At 38.1% G+C, this 22,145-nt stretch overlaps 1 protein-coding gene across 1 annotated transcript in view; it reads left to right on the plus strand.

Moving 5' to 3' along the window:
• The window catches only part of PRKCE (protein kinase C epsilon), a gene marked incomplete in the record, with an annotated part of 664,757 nt that overhangs the window by 592,626 nt on the left and 49,986 nt on the right, over nt 1–22,145 (plus strand). Inside the window, 2 exon segments of the mRNA XM_074286727.1 lie at nt 16,520–16,658; nt 20,327–20,515. Coding sequence (XP_074142828.1) covers nt 16,520–16,658; nt 20,327–20,515 — 328 coding nt within the window.

Here is a 22,145-nt window from a genome sequence, read left to right on the forward strand (position 1 = left end):
CTCACACAACCTCCCACGCATTCTAGGCACCCACTATCTTCTGAGGCAAATCCTTCCCATTTGGGATGGCTTTCATTAATAGGAGAGTTTTCCCCTCATGAAGCCTAAACTTTGCTTCTTGTACCTTTTACCTGTTTTTCCTGGTTCTGCCCTAGAGGGCCAAACAGACCACACCTCATCCCTTTTCACATGACAGCTCTTGACACACTTAAAGACAGTTATAATATACCCCATACATCTTCTATTTGACAGGCTACAGATATCAAGTTCCTTCAACTGATTCTCATATGAAACGAACCCAAGGACCTTCACCCTTCATCCGCTGCAGAATCTATAGCTTATCAACATCCTTCCTAAAATAGAACACTCAGGACTTTAAATAGAGTACAATGTGCAGTACATGCTACACTAGTCTGTAGTAACTTCATCTTATTAGGGCAGAGTAAACAGGAGTCTCACCTATTTATTTCTAGAAGCCAGGTCCCTCTTAATGTAGCCTAAAATCAGTGGATTTTTCGGCTGCCCTATCAGGCTGTAGACAGGGAAGTTACTAATACATCCTTAATCTTTTACAGCTAAATTGCTTTTTAGCCACATCCCTTCTATCTTGTATTAGAGGAGCCACATTTTTGAACCCAAGAATGAGGATATATAAAGGACTGACTGGTGAGACTTGGATACTACTTGACCATTATGGGCTGCCATGTGAATTGTGCCCCCTAAACTTAAGGGAAACTGAATACAGACAAGAGTTAATAGTATTCTTCCCTCATCTAAGTTGTTCATGCCAAGGCATTCATCTGGAGCCAACTCAAAGAGCTTCTGGCATAAACAACAAAAAGAGAAAATGAAATCAATCATTTCCCCGAGATCACTCTTGTGAGTTACCAGAATGGAAAGTGTCTTGGATTCCAGGCATGTGGAGAGGTTTGACCCTTTCCTGCAAAAGATCAGTTCTATTCCCATGTTTTTCAAAATTGTATGTGTAAGACCTATATCTGATTGCTTACTATCTCAGGCAGTGGGAAGGGGAAGGAAGAAAACTTTTTTTTTTTTAAATGTTAAAAGATAAACTTTTAAAAAAGCTTCTTGTTTTTTTTTTTTTTTTTTTCTTAGCCTTTACCAAAAATTTTAGTAGCCCAAACTCCTTGATATTGGTGACTTTCTATATTTGGAACCCATTCTATATATCTCACCTAGTATCCCACTACTCTTCACTGGTCCTCTACCCTAGACCAGTCATTCTTTTCCAGGCAGATCAAGATTACTGTCGTTTCTTTGAGTCAGTTGCCCCCCTTTCTCCAAAATGGCTTCATTCTCCCCATCTTCTAGTCCTTTCCAAAATCTGCTCATCTTTTGTGGGTCAGCTAAAACCCTAGCTGTTCCTCCAAAGCTTTTCAAAGTAGTCCAATCCACACTAATCTCACTTTCTGATGAACTCCTATTTTGCTTGTATCTGATTACCTAGTATTTATTATATCACTTCCAACTTCTTTTTTTTTTCTTGTTTCATGTCATCATCTGCCAAGTAGGATATAATAGATGCTCAAGAAATACTTGCTGATAAATTAATTAACTAATTAAAATAGCAGCAAGAACACTAACCCACCATCATGGTGTTGACCAATCTATCCTCTCTCATTACTGGAAGCTGTAAAATGTTTTTGTTAGTGATATCCTTGGCCATGATGGTGGTGACAGAGGGGGGCAATCCCTATCTGCACTTATTTCTGTATTCTGCTCACCTGCAGGCCCCGGCACAGCTCTTTTCATCAACATTCCTTTAATTGATGTTGGGAGATTGTGGGAATGGCTCTGACTTGGCTTTATAACTTTAATTGTTTTATAATTTGTACATGTGCCCCGCAGTGATTTTCCATAAGCAGTGAAATTTTAACAAGTCAAATAAAAACAGGTATGGCAATGGGTGTGTCTCATAATTCATCTTTGCCAAGTAGATAATGTTCAACAGCTATCAGTAATTTGGGAGATTATCATCATTTAATAATGAGAGCTGACATTTATGCAGAATATCCCAAAAGTCTTAGTGCAGTTTTAAGCTTTAATAAATTTTGGAACACTATATAGTACCATAGAGTTATCAAAGAATTTTGTATACATTATATCATTTGAACTTGACATGTTTTTAAAGTAAATATTATCACGTGTCACTATTCCAGTTTTTGTTGTTCAGTTGTTTTTCAGACATGTCCAAACTCTTCATGATCTCATTTATGGTTTTCTTGTCAGACATACTAGAGTGATTTGCCATTTCCTTCTCCAGCTCATTTTATAGATGAGGAAACTGAGGCAAATAGGATTAAGTGACTTGCCCAGGGTTACATAGCTAGTAAATGTCTGAGCTCAAATTTGAACTCATGAAGATTGAGTCTTCCTGACTTCAGGCCTGGCACTCGATCCATTGAGATAGAATGAGGAAATTGAGGTTCACAGGAATTAAGTGACTTGCCCATGGTCAGTCAGCTAGGAAATGTTAGAGACAGGATTTGAATCCAGCTTTCTCTTATAGCCACGCCTTATATCCTTATATCCAGCCTTATATCTTATATCCAGCATTGTTGTTGCTACTAAGTTAATAAGTCAAAATGACTGCATTTCAAGGGCAGAACCACCCATTTAGACAGTGAGTTCCTTAGGATTCCTGAACTGAATAACTAAAACTGTTTACATTTATATAGCACTATTTATTAAGCATTTTCTTCACAAACAACTTTGTGAGATAAATAGTACAAGCATATAGATAGAAAAACTGAGATGAAATTTGGACCCAATTTTCTCCTAACATTGCTCTAATTACTTTGATGATAGTATTTTTGTTAAACAACTAGCTTATCAACTAGTTGCTGAAGACCATAGGAAATTATTTAAAAAAAAAAAAAAAACAAAAAACCTGTACATCGTTTCTTTTTTTGCTCCCAAGAGTCATGTCTGGAATATACCTGCTTTAAAATTTTTACTTAATACATTTTGTTTTTTTACATGCCTTGTTCTGCATATTTCCTTTTCCCTTCTTATGCATTAAGATATACTTTGTAACTAAAAAAAAAAAAAATTAAAGGGAAGAAAAAACCAAAAACATTTAACTGACACATCAATCATGTATAAGAGTATACTATTCCTTACCCATAATCCCCCACTTTTGCAGAGAAAGAATACATTTTCTCTTTTCTTCATCATGTCCACAATTGGACCATGGTAATTCAGCAATGTAACTGTCTCCATTTGGAATTGTAATAATCTTGGTACACTTTATTATCTTTTTACCCTTTACTTTTATCTCTTATCTTTTATCACTTTACTTCCTCTGCATCAACACATCTTCATTAGCACCTCTGGATGCTTCCTATTAATCAGCTCTTACAAGAGAATAATATTCTATGATAGTCATTGACTTGACTTATTTCATCATTTCCAAATCAACGGATAGACATTCACTCTGTTTCCAGTTTTTGGCTACTATCAAACTTTGGAAAATGTTTGATAAATCTTAGTGCTATATAAATGTAAACCATTTTAGTTATTCAGTTTCAAAACTAAATTGTTTTCTGAGGGATTCTTTCTTTTGTGTTCTAAGTCAGAGGGTCTAATACCTGCTTTTGTTATACTTATGACAACCATCAGACAAAGCGAGTGATATAGGATGTGATCTCATTTGAGAAATTTTGTTTTTGTTTTTCCTCTGAAAAAGCTCAACTTCGTTTCATTTCTCTTTCTGAACTGAAGACAGAAAGCGCAGAGAGAGAAAAAAAGCAAAAAACAAATTAAGTAGTTCAAAGCAGATGGAGTTTGGGTATCCCTCACCCTCTGCCTGCCTTGTATGTATCTGTGTATAATTATAGATGGGTTTATCAATCAACAACCATTTATTAAGCTACCACTGATAGTATTCTAGGTGCTGAATATACAAAGACTATTATGAAGTAGTCTCTGTCCTTAAAGCACTAGATCCATTGGGAGAAATACCAGGCACATAAATATTTTGTTGTTGTTCAATCATTTTTAAGTTTTGAGTGACTCTTCTTGACCCTATTTAGGGTTTTCTTGGCAGAGAGTGGTTTGCCATTTCCTTCTCTAGCTTATTTTACAGATGAGGAAACTAAGGCAGATGCCCAGGGTCACACAGCTAATGTCTCAGGCCATGTTTGAACTCAGGAAGATGAATCTTCCTGACAACAGGTCAGGAGCTCTATCCATTGCATCACAAGAATCATTTGTGGGAGGGGAAGAGAATCCAAAGGGATCACCAGCATGGTGTGCTATCATCAGAAAAGGTGCTGTGCTCTATGAGCATAGAAGAATTGAATTGGCCCAAAAGAAGTGCAAAATTAGAGAAGCTTCCTCAGATGTTCACAGGGACTTATTTGTGTCCATCCTGTGGAAGAACTTTCTGAGCTCATAATTGGTCTGATAAGTCACAGTCAGGCACACTGTAACTCGACTCTAACACAGTGATGTTACTTTGATCCTCTTTAAGAACTAAGATCAACAACCAACCATATCTTCTATGAAGTCTTCCTTGCTTCTCCTGCTTAGAAATGATTTCTCCCCCTAAGACCACATACATTGTTTCACAACTCTAACTCACTGGAAAGTCAGTGTAGCCTGGTGAATAGAACCTGAAGTCAGCAATACCTAGGGTGAAGTCCCTCTTCTCATACCCATTGGATAAGATACTTCAGTTTTTAGTCAGTTCTCTAAGACGCAAGTGAATTTTCTCACCTTGGAATACCATATGTCAGTGAAATCCCAACTCCAGTCCCATCCCAATGCATTTACCTTGTATTACTTTGTTATTTCATTATCTATGAGCTTCATGAGGGCAAAGGATGTGTTTTATCTCAGTTGGGTTACACAGTACTCTAGTAGAAGTAGAAAAAACTTAAAATATATTTGTTGGATGAATGCCTGCTTGCTTTAAATGTACTTACATATCTGCTTACATACATATAGAAGGAAACATGAGCATCTACACACACAACATGAACATCCATACAAATATGTAAATATTTATTAGCAGCCTACTAAAGCACTGGGAACAGAAAAAGATGAAAACCTACATGGTCTTTACCCTCAGGGAATTTACATTCTAATGGAAAGAGGAGACAAGTACCTGAGTGATCATGATGCTAGGTAGGTTGGAGAGAGAGAGAGAGAGAGAGAGAGAGAGAGAGAGAGAGAGAGAGAGAGAGAGAAAGAATATCAAGTAAGGTTTTATAAAAGAGATGAAACCTGAAGAAACAGGAGAATTTCTATGAATAGAGAGGGATAAGGATAGAGTGTCTTTCAACCATGGGGGTCAGTCAATGAAAATTCATGTAAGCAGGAATACATGTGAACTCACATTAAATGTGCCTCTCACATACATAGTTTATTGAAACTTATTCCCACTTTTCTCATCACTAGAACCGGCAATATGGACAACTCATCTCTTAAGAATGGAAGGAAGATATGCTATAAATCTTAAAAGATTATAGTGAGAATAAAAATACTTGGGAGGATATCTGGTATGGTGACTATAACACTAGTCTTAGAATAAGGAAAATATGGGTTCAAATCTTATTTCAGTTGCTAGTAGTTACTTGAGTGAAAGCAAGTCACTTAACATCTCTGAATCTCTTTTTTTTCTCAGCTGTAAAATAGGAATAATAATAGAACTGACGTCACAAGATTATTGTGAAATTATCTTGTGAATCTTAAAGTACTTTATAGATATGACCTGTTACTATAACTGCTACAACTGCTTCCTCCCCACAATGCCTCATATCATACTCTATTATCTATTTGGCATTTATTGAAAGGTAGAGATCAGAGATTAACCTAGGGTGTGTGAATTTTTTTGTAAAAAGAGAGAGAGACAGACACAGACACAGAGACAGAGAGAATTATATTTGAATAGAATTTTTTTTTCCTTTCTAACCTTTATATATTTTATTTAATGCATTTAAGGACCTGATTCTTAGAAAGGGTCCCCAGACTTCACCAGACTAATTGAAGTGGTCCAAATTACAAAACAGGGTTAAGAATTTATTAGTCTAGATGATCTGTGGGGCCTCTCATAGCTTTGAAATCAATAATCGTCTTTGTAAAATCACACACCTACTCATCCAGTCTTTATATTATAACATTCCTGTATCCTATGTACCCATACAAATATATATATGTATATATGTATGTATATACACATACATACACACACACACACACACATACACGCATTCATGTGTGTCGTTGTCAATAGAAAGACCAAAAACAATCAGAAAACAAGAACTAGCCAAGTTAAACAAATAAAGATGGAAGATTTCTTTTCAATAATCATAAAAACTGTTTTCTGTCCTCCCAGGGGTCGATCCATTTTCAGTCCCCCTGCCCTTATGGGAGGCCTCTGCTATCCTGCCAGTAGTTTCAGTGACCTCCCCTTTGCAGGAAGACGTGCTTCCCAACATCCCCTTCACCTTGGGTTCAGTTCCATTTATACTTCCTCAACTCATTATCTGGACTGGGGTGACAGGGCTGGGGCCAACTGCTGTTCCAGCACGTGGCTCCTTGTGTCCCTGGAAGCCTGGGACATCTCTTAAGACAATTTCTCATATTGACAGAGGGTTTTGGAGAATGATGGTCTAGTCTTCCAAGCTGAGAAATCTGGGTCTTTTTTAAGACTTTACAATCCATTCCCTAAGTGTTTTCCAAACTTAATACACACAAACCCCACCCCTATCAAAGGTTACTTTTGGTCTTTTAGCAGAGGAGGGCCATTCTCTGACTGTGGCCTGGCTGGCTGGCTAGCTTGCTTTCCTACAGCAAACTCAAGAAAGCTGAGGCCATCAACACTATGGTTAGGCCCAGGGAATGATGATGGATGGGTTGTGATAACCATGCCGGGAACTGCAGAGTCATTACAAAATATCCAACTAGTATTGCCAAAAGTTTTCCAAATAAATGTGGAAGCCTTAGCTGAACTAAATTGAAAAATAACAATCTAAGGAGTTGGAAAGGGACCGTAGAAATTATCTATCAAACCCATTGTTTTACAGAAAAGGAAACTGAGACTGAGAGAGGGGGAAATGGTCTCTCTAAGTAATACAGTGCCAGGTACTATGCTAACACCTAGGGATACAAACAGTCCCAGCCCTTGGTATGTCCTGTAGGTTCTAGATAGCAACAAGGTGAATAGGAGATCTCAATGGGGAGACAGCTGACTACCTGGTTGTTCTTTGTTCTTAAAGGTGACCAAAATGACATCACTATGTCAGGAGTAAAGTATGCTGTGTCCTACTATAGCTGATCAGAACAACACAAGTTAGGAGTGTTCTACTATAATCTGGGCACAAATAGTCCATATACTAGTATAAAAGGGCACCAGAAAAGACATTTGCAAGGTTTTTGCTTTCACTTAAAGGGAGCCAGAGAAGGTAAGAAGTGGAGACAAGGGAGAAGAACATTCTAAGAGTGAGAAAAAGCAAGTGAGACAGCATGGAATGGGGCAGTGGAGAGTTGTGCTTGAGGAAAGGCAAGGTAGCCAAGGAATAGTGAGATAAAAGACTAGAAAGACAGGGTGGAACCATTGATGAAGGGCCTTGAATGCCAGAGTAAAGAGTTTATATTTGATCTGATAAACAGCAAGGAGTCACTTTAGGTTCTAAAGGAAGGGAGTTAATATGTTGAAAACAGTAATTTAGGAGGAGAATAAAAGCAGTAATTAAGAGCATTTTAAGAAAAGCTCCTGCTTCTGGTGATTCCTAGATTCATTTACAAATGTTATCCTCAGTTATATACTGATACAATCTGCCAGTCTAGGGACATGGCTATTCTAAATGTTATTCAGATGAGGAAAGTTTTGTCTTTAAAAATATAAATTAAGAAAAATCCATATATCAGTTAACTAAGATGAAGGGTTTGGTTCACATCTAGATCAGTTCCAACTGGAAGGAAGCTGATTCAACCCTGTGCTTAGAGAGTTAGAACTTGGTAGAAACCTTAGAGATCATCTAGTCCAGCCCCTGTATTTTACAGATAAAAAATGAGACCCAGTGATGTAAAGTGATTTGCCCAATGTCAAATAGTTAATTGAAGGGACAGGATCTGAATTTGGTCTTCTGATTTCAAAGTCATATTCTTTCCCCGGTATTGATAAATCAATGGATCAAACAAAAATTATTGATTAAGTACTTATATTCCAAACTTCTAAGCTCTATCTTAGGCTCCAGGACTATAACAATATTTTAGAAGGATATGTAAAGTATAGGACAGCTGGGTAGCATAGTGGATAGAATGCTGGGTCTATAGTTGAGAAGAACTTTATCTTTATTAAGTTCAAATCCCACCTCAGATATTTACTAATTATGTAATAATGCAGCAGTCCAAGCTCTGAACTTACATGGACCAGATTCCTGGGCAAGTCACTTAACCCAGTTTGTCTCCATTTCCTCGTCTATAAAATAAGCTGAAGAAAGAAGTGGCAAACTACTCCACTATTTTTTGCCTAGAAAATGGAAACAACAAAATGTAAAACAGATGTCACATAAGAACAAGACAGTTTTAACAAGGGTAACTTGGGGGTTGAGGAGTTGGGTGGGGGAGAGAATCAGGAAAGGCATTATGTATAAGGTAGAGCTGATGCTCATTTTTAAAGGAAATGAGAGGTCTGTGACATGGTGGTGAGACAGGAGAACATTCAAGGAGTGTTATGTGTAAGAAGAGCAGTTTGGCTAGACCACAGGGTTGGAGAAAGGGAATGATTGATAATAAAGTTGGAAAGATAGATGGGGGCCAGGCTGTGGAGATTCATAAAAAAGTAAATAGGACATAAATTTGGGAAGGAAGTGAGGGTATCAAGAAAGGTCTTATGTAGAATATGGCACCTGAGTTTTGAAGGAAAGTCCGTATTCTAAAAGGCATAGATAGGGGAGAAGATTCCAGACATGCTTGGCGACTAACTAATATAAAGTATAGCAATAGAACATAGCATGTTAAATGTAAGGAATAGCAAGGCTAGTTTGGCGTATTTTGAAGTACACGAAAGGCCAAACCACTCCACAAGGGATGGTTTAGAGGGCAGCCTCCTTGCACTCTCCCACCAAGATTGAACCTGGGCCATGTAAGTTCAGAGCTTAGACTGATGCATCATGGGTTAGAAATGAATCAAATTTTTACTTCTCTATCGTATGCTATAGAAAAGCCAGTTTGGGTTTTAAAATTTACCATATAAATGTTGAAAATTATCCATGTATATATTTTGAAAATAAAACGCTTTCATTAAAAATAAAAAAAGAAATGAGACCTTTATCAGAAAAAAAAATAGACAGATAAGTCATGTTTAGGGTAAAGAGTTTGATTATATTGGGGAAAGACTTTTTCCTTTAACTGGTTTTGGGTTGGGTTTTGTTTGTTTTTTGTTGTTTTTAGAATTTTCTTGAAGTGACTAAGATGGTTGGTAATAGCTGTGAGGATAGCTTGTCTTTATCATAGGGTAAACTATAATCTTCCTTTTTCTGCCAAAATATGAATCCTCCTGTGGTATTTCTAAAGTCTCTCTCCAGAACCTGCCCCTCTCACAACATGGATACTTGGGCCATGAAACAATTCTTTACCCTCTCCTACTATTACCAAATGACTGAAGGAATTCACAGTGGGTATGTGTCTATGCTTGTGTTTTGTTTAAACAGGGTGCCTGAGGATTGAAAAGGTGTCTTTGAGGTTAAGTGTTCTTGAGTGAATGCCACAATGGTGCCCAGATAAATTAAGTTCCAAAAAATTGTCAGGCTGAGAAACAGAACCATTTTCACCTCAGCTCAATCTGTTGAATAACAACTATGTAAGAATTAGGAGGACTCTAGACTCTCTCTGTCTGTCTCTCTCTGCCTCTGGCTGATTCTGCCTCAGTGTCTGTGTCTCTCTCAGGCTCTGTCTCTCTGTTTTAGTCTCTGCTTTTCTGTCTTTGGTGTGTGTGTATGTGTGTGTGTGTGTGTGTGTGTGTGTGTGTGTGTGTGTTTCTGTCTGTCTGTCTGTCTCTGTATCTCTGTGTCTGTATCTGTATCTGTCTGTCTCTCTTTCTCTCTGTCTCTGTGTATGTGTCTGTCTGTCTGTCTCTGTCTCTGTGTTTCTGTGTCTGTACCTGTATCTGTCTATCTCTGTCTCTGTTTCTCTCTGTGTCTTTCTGTCTCTGTCTCTCTGTGTGCGTATGTGTGTGTGTGTGTGTGTGTGTGTGTGTGTGTGTGTGTGTGTCCCTCTCTCTCTCTGTGTCTCTCTTTCTTTTTTTTCCCTCTCTCTCTTCCTTTTCTGGAGAATTCTTTTAATATCATGTACTCTTCTGCACAATAGGAAGAATATCTGTGGTAAATCCTGCTTTATGAAATTGGATAAGATAAGATAACAGATACAGAACAATGACCACCTTCCCTCTACAGCCAGAAGGCCAGGTGCATTAGGCCTCATCCTTTTCCCTTGTCATCTTCTTCCCCCAGGTTTCTTAAGGGGTTTGGGAGATATTTAGTCTCATAGTGGGCTTAAACCTCTTTTCCTCAATTTTAGGAGATCCTTTGTACTTCATTTCCATTTACAAAGGAATATGTACTTCAAAGGTTTAGAAAAACAAATTCATAAGCATTCCCTTTAACACATGGGGAGCATAATCCCTCTCCAGCACCCCAGCACTGCCTTAATCTCCAGAGAAGAGAAGGGAATTAAATTCATGTTTAACTCATTTATTCTAGCACTATAGTCCCACTAAATTATAAATCCAAAGTCCCCTGGGCTCCAGTCCTAGCCCTGTTTTCTCAAAGCTTCCCTGCTCAGCTGGCAGCCACATTCTGCCTCCAAGGTCATCAAAATTCAAGCTCTGGCGATTCTATCAAGGTCTGAATACTAAACTGAATAGAACAAATGAAATAAATCAAAACCCCAAGCCCATTTCTCAGGGTCATAAAGCCTCAAGGGAGAAAGAAATGGTAGGGTTTCCCCAACACCCAGTTTGATGTATAGAGCCCTATGCTTTGATAAATAGAACTTTAATCCCCTGGACACTGACAAATTCACTGACGAAAGAGAGAACCTGTAGCAGGCTGGTCATTTGAAAGAAGTTTTAAAGATGCATCCTCTTCTGGCTCCATAGCCAATGGCATGAGGCTGCCCTTATCCACAGGGATAAGTGAACATAGTCTTCTCCCAGAAGCATGTGCCTGTTGTCTCCCACATCTTAAGGTGATCTAGGTATACTCCAAGCCATGTATATATATAAAACTCATTTTGGAAAACTTAGGGTACTTTATAAATGAAAAAGGAAAAATAAAAACAAAACTAAAAACACCAAATCTTCATGTGGGGTTAGGATGTACTTCTTGAGGTGAATTGCAGTCCAGTCATTCTGAAACTTGCCCTTATATCTCTGTCTGAGGTACCAAGCTGTGACAAGCTGGGACTGTACTTTTCCTTTTCTCCTTTGTGTTTTCAGTGACTCTTGTTCTCAGGGTTTTTCTTGACATAGAGGAAAGGGATTTGCTAAGCTCATCATCATGAGAGAGCTAAGTGGAAGAAAGTGATGCAGTGCTGTCAGGAAAAATCTGAGTTCAAGTCCAGCCTCAGGGATATACTAGCAGTGTGACCCTAGACAAGTCACTTAATAAATGTCTGCCTTAGTTTCCTTAACTATAAAATGAGGATAATTATAGCACCTATCCCACAGAGTAGTTATGAGGATCAAATAAGATATAAAATTTGTAAAAACAAAGGCAGCACAGTGCTTAGCACATAGAAGGTGTGATATAAACTCTCTTCCCTTCCCTTTTATTTCCCCAAGATTTGGGGACTGAATACGTCTCCTTTCTTTAAATATAAAGTTTACATTTTAAAAGAGGTGTCTGAAAAGATAAAAGGAATGACTCTCTGGTGGTGACATTTCAGGTATCAGTGTTTGGAGGCTGGAGAGCCTCTAATGTGCCCTGTTAATCATATCTATTCCCTTTACATGGAAAGCTGTCCCACATGGAAATTGAATCTCTGATTTCACTCATTACCAGTAAAAACTATTTATAAACCAAAATAGGAATATCAAATTCCTTTGACGCATTTGTTAGGTTTTCATTATTTCTTCTGAACACTCACCATTCAGTCACCCAGTTTGTCATCCATCTTATTAATGACAGAACCAGCAAAACAACCTGATTTCCTGACCCCTTCATTCAGTACTCCTCTTCTTTGCTTTTTATCACCTCTAATCCAGGATCTCTGATGTGAAGAAATCTTTGGTTGTTCTCCCAGGGGCAGCTGGGTAGCACAGTGGATAGGGTGCCAGGTCTGGAGTCAAGAAGATCCAAGTTTGTTTGCCCTCAGACATTTATTAGCTGTGTAAACCTGGGCAAGTTATTTAACCTTGTTTGCCTTACTTTTCTCATGTGTAAAACTCTTCTGCCTGAATTTCAAAGACTTTTCACAACTTTCCACCCCACATTTAAACTTCTTGCCCCTCCACACCCATGTTCACACCTACAGACTTTACTCTGATATTTCCTACTTTCCTACTTTTGGTCTCCATATTGATGATGATCTTCCTCCTGTTCTCCACCTGAGGGATTATTGTTGTCATTTAGTTATTTCAATCATTTCCAACCCTTTATGGTTTTCTTGGCAAAAATACTGAAGGACTTTGCCATTTCCTTTTCTAATCCATTTTACAGATGAGTAAACTGAGGTAAACAGGATTGTCACTTGTCTAGGGTCACTCAACTAGTAAGTTCCCGAGGCCGAATTTGAATTCAGGAAGATGAGTCTTCCTAACTCCAGACCCAGTTCTCTATCTACTATGCCTTCTAACTACCTGTGTTGGATGACTACTCAACCTTTAAACCTTTTTAAACCTTTAAAGCAAAGCTTAAATGCTGCTGATTCCAGAAAGTCTTCTCTGATATCCAACATTCCAATAGCACTTTAGTCAGCCTTCAAGAGCCTACTATATGTCAAGCATTGTGCTAAGCACAAGGGATATGAAGAAAGACAGTCAGCAAATATTTATTAATTATCTACTGTGTGCCAGGCTTTGCACTAAACACAAGGGATATGAAGAAAGGCAGCCAACAAGCATTTACTGAGTGCCTATTATGGGCCAGTCTTTGTGCAAAGTTCTAGGGATTCAGAGAAAAGTCCCCACCCTCAAGAAGATCACAGTCTAAAGGGACAGATAACATTCCATAACCAAGTGCCAAGGAGAGAGATACAGGACAATTTGGACATAGTCTCAGATGCTATGGTCAGGAAAGGCAACAACATAGAAAAGGCTCCTGCCTTCCAGGCCCATTTTAAGGGAGGAAACCTCACTGGAACAGATTATTGGGGACGTAGAAAGTACTCATAGAAAAGATGTATGTAATCTGAAAGGAGAAGACCTGGGCATCTGGAAGGACCAGGAATGGCCCCCTGCAGAAAATGGCTTTTGAACTGGCTCTGGAAAGAAGCTAAATATTCTGCAGCTCTCATGGATGCTTCCTACCTGGGTGTGTGTCCCAACCCCCTTAAAAGCTCTCTGAGTACAATGAGTCTGTCTTATCTTAGCCCAAAATTCTACAAACAAGAAGCAATTAATAAATGCTTGCAGAAAAGTGAATTGAATACAAAGTCTCCCTCTTGAGAGCCACTGCCAAGGAGATTTGGCTATGCTTTGCTAAGGCAGTTAATTGGAGGGACCAGCAAATAGAGACATTTTCTCCTGTGTGATGGCTGTTATTCCTCCAACTGCAGTCATTCATGTGCTGTGTCAGCACATTTTGGAGCTAGTCCCTGCCCTCTCTGGAAGTCGGAAACTGGGTCACATGCTGGAGAGGAGAGAGTTGAAAATATTTCCTGCTCCCACCACTGCACTGAGTGAATAATGTTAAACAATGTCAAAAGTTCGAGTTCACAGACCCCTCAGCAAAAATGTCCCAGAGACCCTCTTACTCTTTGTTTGAAAAGAATAATAATAATAAGCAGATTTCTGGTTTCCGTTAGAGGAGGCATCCTTTGGGATGCCCTGCTGTATAGGATTCACACTACTCACTGCCACTAAACTTATTAGGGAAGAGGGGGAAAGTACAAGTATTTATATAGTACCTACTATGTGCCAGGTATTGTGCTAGCTGCTTTTTAAAATTTTCTCATTTAATTCTTGTAATAATCCTGTAAGATAGGAGCTATTATTAACCTCATTTTGCAGTTGAGGAAACTGAGGCAGACTTACCCAGGGCCACACAGCTAGTAAATGTTGCAAGTTAAATTTGAACTCTGACCCAGGCTCTCTAATTGTTGTTCAGCTGTTTTAGTCTTGTCCAACTCCTCATGGCCCCATTTGGGGTTTTCTTGGCAGAGATACTGGAGTGGTTATTGCTATTTCCTTCTTCAAGTCATTTTACAGATAAGGAAACTGGGGAAATTTTAAGTGACTTGTACAGGGTCTAGAAAGTGTCTGAGATCAGATTTGAACTCAGGTTTTCCTGATTCCTGACCCAAGCTCCGTGTGGGTGACTCCTATTATATGAGTATGCCTCATGAACAGGACTTGATTTATCTCCAGAGAAGGCACACACTAAAATAACTTGATTACTATTGTAATTTTAGTTTCATGGATTTATAGCTGGAAGGGACCTTTGAATGCCAGGAAGTCCAACCCCCTCATTTTACAGATGAGAAAAAAGATCAGTTTAGGATCTCACACATGACCTGTCAGTATCTGAGGCTTCCAAGGTGAGATTCAAACCTATGTTTTCCTGTATCTAAACCCAGAATCCAAACAAAGCCATTCGGCCTAAACTCTAACTTCTTAGTAGATCTCCTGGTTCACCATCCTTCTCCTTCTGGCCAGACCGATATCCCTAAAACACTATTTTCCTCTAGTCATGTGCCTGCAGTGGCCACTCCTTGCCCTCAGGATCAAGGCCAAATTCCTTTACATGGTATTCCAGGGCCTTCTACTCCACCCTCCCCCATTTCCTATTTCCCTCCAAATGCCTTTAACTCCTCTTTCCTTATTGGGTTGTTTACTTTCTTCTAGGAGTGCCATGTTCTTTTTAGCTATAGAAAGCAGGGTCACTAATGGTTATATTTCTGTGACTACTGCCAGCCCAAACTCCTCTTACTTCTATAAAAATGCCTTCTATCTTCCCTTTCTATCCAAACTTGCAGCTTCTATCTAGGTCCAGTTTCCATAAAATCCTTCCTCATGTTATTCACACCTTCATCTGAACTACCAAATATTTGGAGTCTGTCCTATACTTGATTCCATGTTGTCTTATATTGATAGATGTGATTTACTTGTATTGATAATAATGCTGAAGGTCTCTTTCTATGTGGCATCTTTTACATTTTTCACATGACTTTCATATAAATAATCTGGATTTTGATAACTCTGGAAGAGAGGCTGATGACTTTTTGAAACTTTGCCTCTCCTAAATCCAATTTATCCACGAGTCAAGACTTCACCCTGTGAGGTGACTGGTACTCTTCATAATGAAGAACAACATAAATAATCTAATTAGATTTGTGTACCAGTGAGGGAGGTAAATCCAATATTATTGTCCTCCTAATTAAGATAAACTGAAATTCAAAATTCTCGTGAGGGAAAAATTTCTTATAATGACCCTTCTTGCCTTCATTTTCTCTGGGTTTCTCAGTTCAAAACCGCAGCATCAGAACTTGATGTCAAGTGTTATAAGCCTTAAAACATTGTTCTTTCAACTAGCTCTTCAACTTCTTTTTTTTTTTAATTAAAGCTTTTTATTTTCAAAACATACATGGATAATTTTTCAACATTAACCCTTGCCAAACCTTGTGTTCTAGTCTCCTCCCCCTTACCCCACCCCTACGTAGATATGTTAAACATGGTAGAAATATATCTTAAATCCAATATATGTATACATATTTATACAATGATCATGCTGCACAAGAAAAATCATATCAAAAAGGAAAAAAATGAGAGAAAAAAAATACAAGCAAACAACAACAAAAAGTGAAAATGCTTATGTTGTGATCCACATTCAGTTTCCCCAGTCCTCTCTCTGTGGGTTGATAGCTCTCTTCATTACAAGTAGATCTTCAACTTCTTGAGGGTAGGATATGGGACCTCTCTTGTATCAATGTAAAATATAAGGTAAATAGCAAATGTTTGTCTTTTCAATAATTTGCAAAAACTCTAGTATATTCCCTTGTGTTATCAGAGATTCTTCCCCATGCCAGGAGAGAAAGCAAAAAATCTTTTTTTCTTTTTTCTTTTATTTTTTTTCTTTTTCTTTTTTTTTTTTTTGTTTGTTTTTTTTTTTTTTGTTTTTTGTTTTTTTGTTTTTTTGTTTTTGCAAGACTCAGATTTTCATTTCAGCAGCTTTAGGATATCATCTGGGAAATATTTCCTACCTCAAAGAATTCGCTGCTTCAGATTTCCATGGGATAATGAATCCTTATCCAACTGGATTTGCCAGTTCAGGACAAAACCCATATTTTATGCCAGAGAAGTGTTAATATGTTAATTCTTTTGTCTATGCAGGGATTTGAAACTGGATAATATTCTTCTCGATGCAGAAGGTCACTGTAAGCTGGCTGATTTTGGGATGTGTAAAGAAGGGATTTTGAATGGTGTTACCACAACCACTTTCTGTGGGACTCCTGATTACATTGCACCAGAGGTAAGTTCCCTATCCCTGGACAGCCCACAAAGGTCTATGATCAGATTTCCCTATGCCTTATGCTGACTTTTATACTCCAAGGAACTGTGATCAACATGGGAATGGGAGATAGAAAAGGAGAAGCCTGCTGAATTCAATCAAGAGGAAGTAATCAATTAATAGTAGTCCAGAACTAAGAGAAATACATCACACTTCAATGTTGCTTTCACTAAATTATCACTCACTCACAAATCACCAACAATAAATTTAGAACTCTTTTTCTTTTCAAGGGATTTGGCTTATTATTTTTTTTTTCTTCCTTCAAAAACAATAGGATAAGGTAGGGAAGGGAAGGAAATTTCTTCTGTATGTTTAAATTGAAAATGGTAACAAAGTTGGTAATTTCATCTCTTGTTATGCTTTTTAAAAGTAAAAACAAATAAACTCATTCTAAAGTTTGCATTTGTTCACAGCTTCTCCAAATCAGCCTGGTGGACCAGAGAAACATCAAATTCTCTATAGAGCGATAAAGATAATTTTTGACATGGCCTATGACAGATGCTTAAAAGAACAATTGGAAGGTTTTAATGGTTATAAAATAGAAACAAGTGGGTCTTTGTAAACCTTTTCTTCCCTATGATGCTCTTAGGTCAATCTTTTTCAAAACACTTGTTAGATACCTCACTCAATATGTGAATTCTCTTAAGAGTAGAAAGGATCAGTCCATCCTTGACTCATACCCTTTCAGCAAGTACTCCAGCGAACTCAAGCTTGGGAAGTGAGGAAGCTCCATTGTTCTAGTAGCTCCACCACTAATTTACTGTATAACCTCAATCCAGTCACTGAACCTCTCTGACAGGTTCCTCCTCTGATAGATAGGGAGAGTCATAGTATCTGCCCTAACATAGCTGTTATGAAAATGTAAAAGGAATTACCTAGTTTGATGTGGAAAGCATAAGCAACTATACAAATGTACAAATAAGCACACAAGTAGAAGGATTTGCGGTCATTAGAAGCAAGGGATAAAAGGATGAGAGGTGGCATTCTGGGGTATTTGTTGACCCTGGCCCAATCTATTTCTTCTCACTGTGTGTCCTGGGTTTTGGCAGACTTCCTTCAGCAGATCTTTCTGGCTTATCTTCTTCTCCTTCACATCCATCTCAGGCTATTGATTAATAATCAACAGTACCACGACCAGACACTTCCATCTCTGGATTCAGTTCCTCCCTGTTTTTTCCCCAGTTGCAATTTCCATCCACACTGGGTGTTGACTACAAATCGAGATGCCCTCCCATGATGTGGGCTGTCACCACCTTAGTCTTCAAGAAGGCAATCAGGAAGTAGAGATTATCAGAATTAAGCCTAGCAGGCATTTTATAAAAGATGGCACCCCAAAAGAAGTAGAAAGCCTCTGGGAAGGGTGAGCAGGGTGGTACCAAGAATTCAATCTGATCTACCTGGAAGATAGTGTGAAGTTCATCCAAAGGTCACCTTCCCAACATATTGGAAAATGGAGGCAAAGCCTCCTCCCTGTTACTGAAAGCAGTGACTTAAAAAAGCAGTGGCTTTTGCTCCTCTAGAAAAATTGAGCAATCACAATAGATTTCATTAAAGAAGTAGGATTCAAAGTGAACCTTAAAAAAGTTTAAAGGAGCTTCTCTCTTCTTAGTTAAGGATTTTGTTTTTTAAGGCTCCTTTTCTAATCTTAAGGCTTCATGGTAAGGAAAGATTAGCTTATCTTCACATAAATCTTGTTGAGGGGAACTTTCCTGTTTACAGTGAATGATTATAGAGCAAAAGAGTGAAATGATAAAAGTGATACCTTCAACTTTCCCATAAACTCCACCCAGCCTTAAAGCAGAGCTCCAAAAGGCAGCTACTAGGATGGATTTGTATTTTATTTACTTCTCCTTCCTCTGCCCTCCCTCTGGTGGAGATACTGTTGAGTGAAGAAAGGGCAAGTGTGGAAGTCAAGGACTTGAAAAACTGGGCAATAACACTATGCTCTTCAGGACCCATGATAATGATGCTTTCACCCCATCATCAAAAAGATTTGCCCTTTGTGTGATTTCTGCAACAGGAGTAAACTATGCTAAACTACATTCTCACCGATTCTCCCATTTCATAGTATTATAGAATTGGGAAGTGAGAGGATTATGGGATTGTAAGACTTTATACTAAAAAAAGAGCCTTACAACTCATATAAGGCAATGCTCTATGCTCTATGCTGTGAGATGGCTGGCCAAAGTCAGGAAGTAGAATTTTTGTTGAATTATTTCAGTTGTGTTTGACTTTTCATGATGGCACTTGGGGTTTTCTTGATAGGAGTGGTTCACCATTTTCTTCTCCAGCTCATTTTATGGATGAAGAAACTGAGGCACACAGGGTTAAGCAACTTGCCCATGGTCACACAGCTAGGAAATGTTTGAGGTTGGATTAAAACTAGTGCCCTATCTATTGTATCACCTAGTTGCCTCCAAGTCATGTAACAGAATAAAGTTAACTGTCCTGCATGGTACAAAACCATGCTTTTTGACATCAAGAAAAAGGCCATAGAAATTAACAAGCTCATCAGTCAGTGAAGACTTTCAAGCTGGCTAAATTTCTTTAAATTCCTTCTTATATTTCAAATTCTTCAATGGAGCCAGACCCCTCAATCCTGCCTCTTTCTTTCCTAAGTTCCTCCTCTTGAATCTCATAGCTCAGCCAAAGATGGTGCCTCATGCTGGAAATTGCAACTGGGGAAAAAACAGGGAGGAACTGAATCCAGAGATGGGAAGTGTCTGGTCGTGGTACTGTTGATTATTAATCAATAGCCTTTGCAGTCTCCATAAGAATCACAAGGACCAGGGACCTGGAAGGATGCCCTGTTTGGAGGGCATTGAGTAGTTACTCAGCCCCAGAAAGGCTGTGAGGTTATTATGAAGTCACATAGCAAGATAAAGGAATGGAGCACCTGGGCCTGCAAATCCCATTCTGTTCAAAGCCTGGTTTCTTCACTGATTTCTGTTCTCTATCAAACTGTGTAACATTAGGTACTTCCCTTTGAGTTTGAAACTGGAAAAGATGTTAGAAGTCATCTATGCATTCTCTCATTTACAGATGAGGAAACCCAAACACAAATATTGCTGCTTGTCCAATGTTACAAGTGGAAAAATTAGCCAGGTTCTAACCTAGACTTTGTAATTAGAGTTCTTTCTTCTATGATGACTCAATTCCCTGCACTTCAGTTTCCCCATCTTGTTAAATAAGAGGATGGTAGTTAATCATCTCTTATTTTCTTTCTCACTCTATGATCTATGTTTAATGTTCCCAATTCATTATAATTCTAGAGCGAGGAGAGCCTGGATATGCTATTGTACCCATCCCACTTCTAAGTGAGATGCCACCTAACCTGTTTCAGACAGATAAGGAGGCCTCATGTACCATGTAGAAAAACCGTGTTTCATTTTTTTACAGGTGGGGCAAGTTCAGGGACTGTTTTGGTCTCTGTATTGGTCAAGCACACATCATTGGCACATACCTCTCTTAATAAGGGAAAAACCCCAATCTGAAAAAGATCAACACTCAGAGCTACCCCCTCACTCTTCTTCTCTGGTCCTCTCCCCTTGTTGTCTGCCCAAGTTTTATTGACTCTTGCAAGGGTCCTGGACCTGTCACTAACTAATTTTTTCCCCCATCCTGAACAGATCCTTCAAGAATTGGAATATGGCCCCTCAGTGGATTGGTGGGCCCTAGGAGTGCTGATGTATGAGATGATGGCTGGGCAGCCACCATTTGAAGCTGACAATGAAGATGATCTCTTTGAATCCATCCTCCATGATGATGTGCTCTACCCAGTATGGCTCAGCAAAGAAGCTGTCAGTATTCTCAAAGCAGTGAGTATCTTTCCTTTAACCTCTTTCATTATTCCCTTAGCCTCCCTTCTATCTCTGCCTTAAAACCAGTTTCTTTTTTAATTTAATTATCTTTTTTTTTTCCAAATTTATTTTATTGAAGAAATAGAATAAGCAATAAGAAAAACAGAAAAACAGTACAAAGCAAAATGAAAGAAAACTAAAGAGAACATTATCATGTGCCCAGAAGAACATCAGGGAGGATTCAAAGTATATAACAACAGATAGCAATTTAAGAAAGTATATATATGTATTAGTAGAAGAAATTATAGTCCATCTTTTCTTTACTTCCTTGTAAATTATTCTTTTGTTCTCTGCTGCACACCTTATTAGCTTTATTCTTTCCCCCTTTCATTTCCCACCCCACCCCCCAAACAGGCTATAGGTAAAAAAGAATATATTTATATATATATATATGTAGATCTATACATACATACACACACACACACATATCTTGCTTTCACCTCCCCCATGCCCCTAAGCAAGTTACAGTTAAGATATTATTTTTATGTAGATTTATACATACATAAATAGACTCACACCCACACACATCCCACATATACAAATGTATTTCCTATCCCTGATAACTCTTTCATTAAATTCTTCTCCATAATTTGGTTTACTATTACTCAATCTCCCTCCACCCAGGGATCCCCTCCTTGTCTTCTTCACCTCACCCTTTGCTTCTTCATCCACCTATCCCTCCCCCCTTATTTCTTTATAGATTTTGGAGGGTGCAATACCCTTCGTGGTTTACATGTAATGTTGTCTACTGAACCCATTTCTGATGATATGAATAGGTTTTCAGAACTATGAGCCCTCCTCCCTCCTCTAATGCCTCTGTGTCTATTTTTCTTCTGCACCTCATTTGTAAAACATGATTACTATTTTTATCTTTATTCTGCCGATCTTTCTTTTGAACTTACTCTATTATTGGTGTAAATCCTAAACATAAAGTGTACATGTAGAAAAAAAACAAAAACAAAAAAATTGTCCATATTTAAACAATTTGTCCATATTGGACTTCCTTAAAATTACTCTTTAATTTTTATATTAACTTTTCTGTTAAGTTTGGGTTTGGTTGAGAGAAAGTCCTGAAAATCTGCAAGTTCATTGAATGTCCATTTTTCCTCATTGAAAATTATAGATAAGTTTGCTGGATATGACATTTTTTTTTTTTTTTTTTGGCTGCAGGCCTTGTTCTTTTGCTTGTCTGTAAATATGATTCCAAGACCTGTGGTCTTTTATTGTAGCTGCTGATAAATCTTTTACAATTCTAATTGTAAATCCACACTATTTTAATTGTTTTTTTCCCTTGTTTCTTGCAAAATTTTTCTCTATGATCTGGGGGGGTTTCAAAATTTGGCAATAATATTCCTGTGTGTTTTCCACAAAGGATCTCCTATAAGTGGTGATCAGTGGATTTTTTCTATTTCTACTTTCTCATTCATGTTATATCACTCCAGGACAATTTTCTAGAATTATTTCCTGCATTAGTGTATCAAGGTTCTCTTTTGGTTACAACTTTCTGGCAGTCCAATTATTCTTATAATTTCTCTTATTGATGTTTTCTATATCTGTTGTTTTTCTTATTAGTTGTTTCACATTCTGT

This window comes from Sminthopsis crassicaudata, chromosome 2 (assembly GCF_048593235.1).
Source record: "Sminthopsis crassicaudata isolate SCR6 chromosome 2, ASM4859323v1, whole genome shotgun sequence".
NCBI classification, from domain to species: domain Eukaryota; kingdom Metazoa; phylum Chordata; class Mammalia; order Dasyuromorphia; family Dasyuridae; genus Sminthopsis; species Sminthopsis crassicaudata.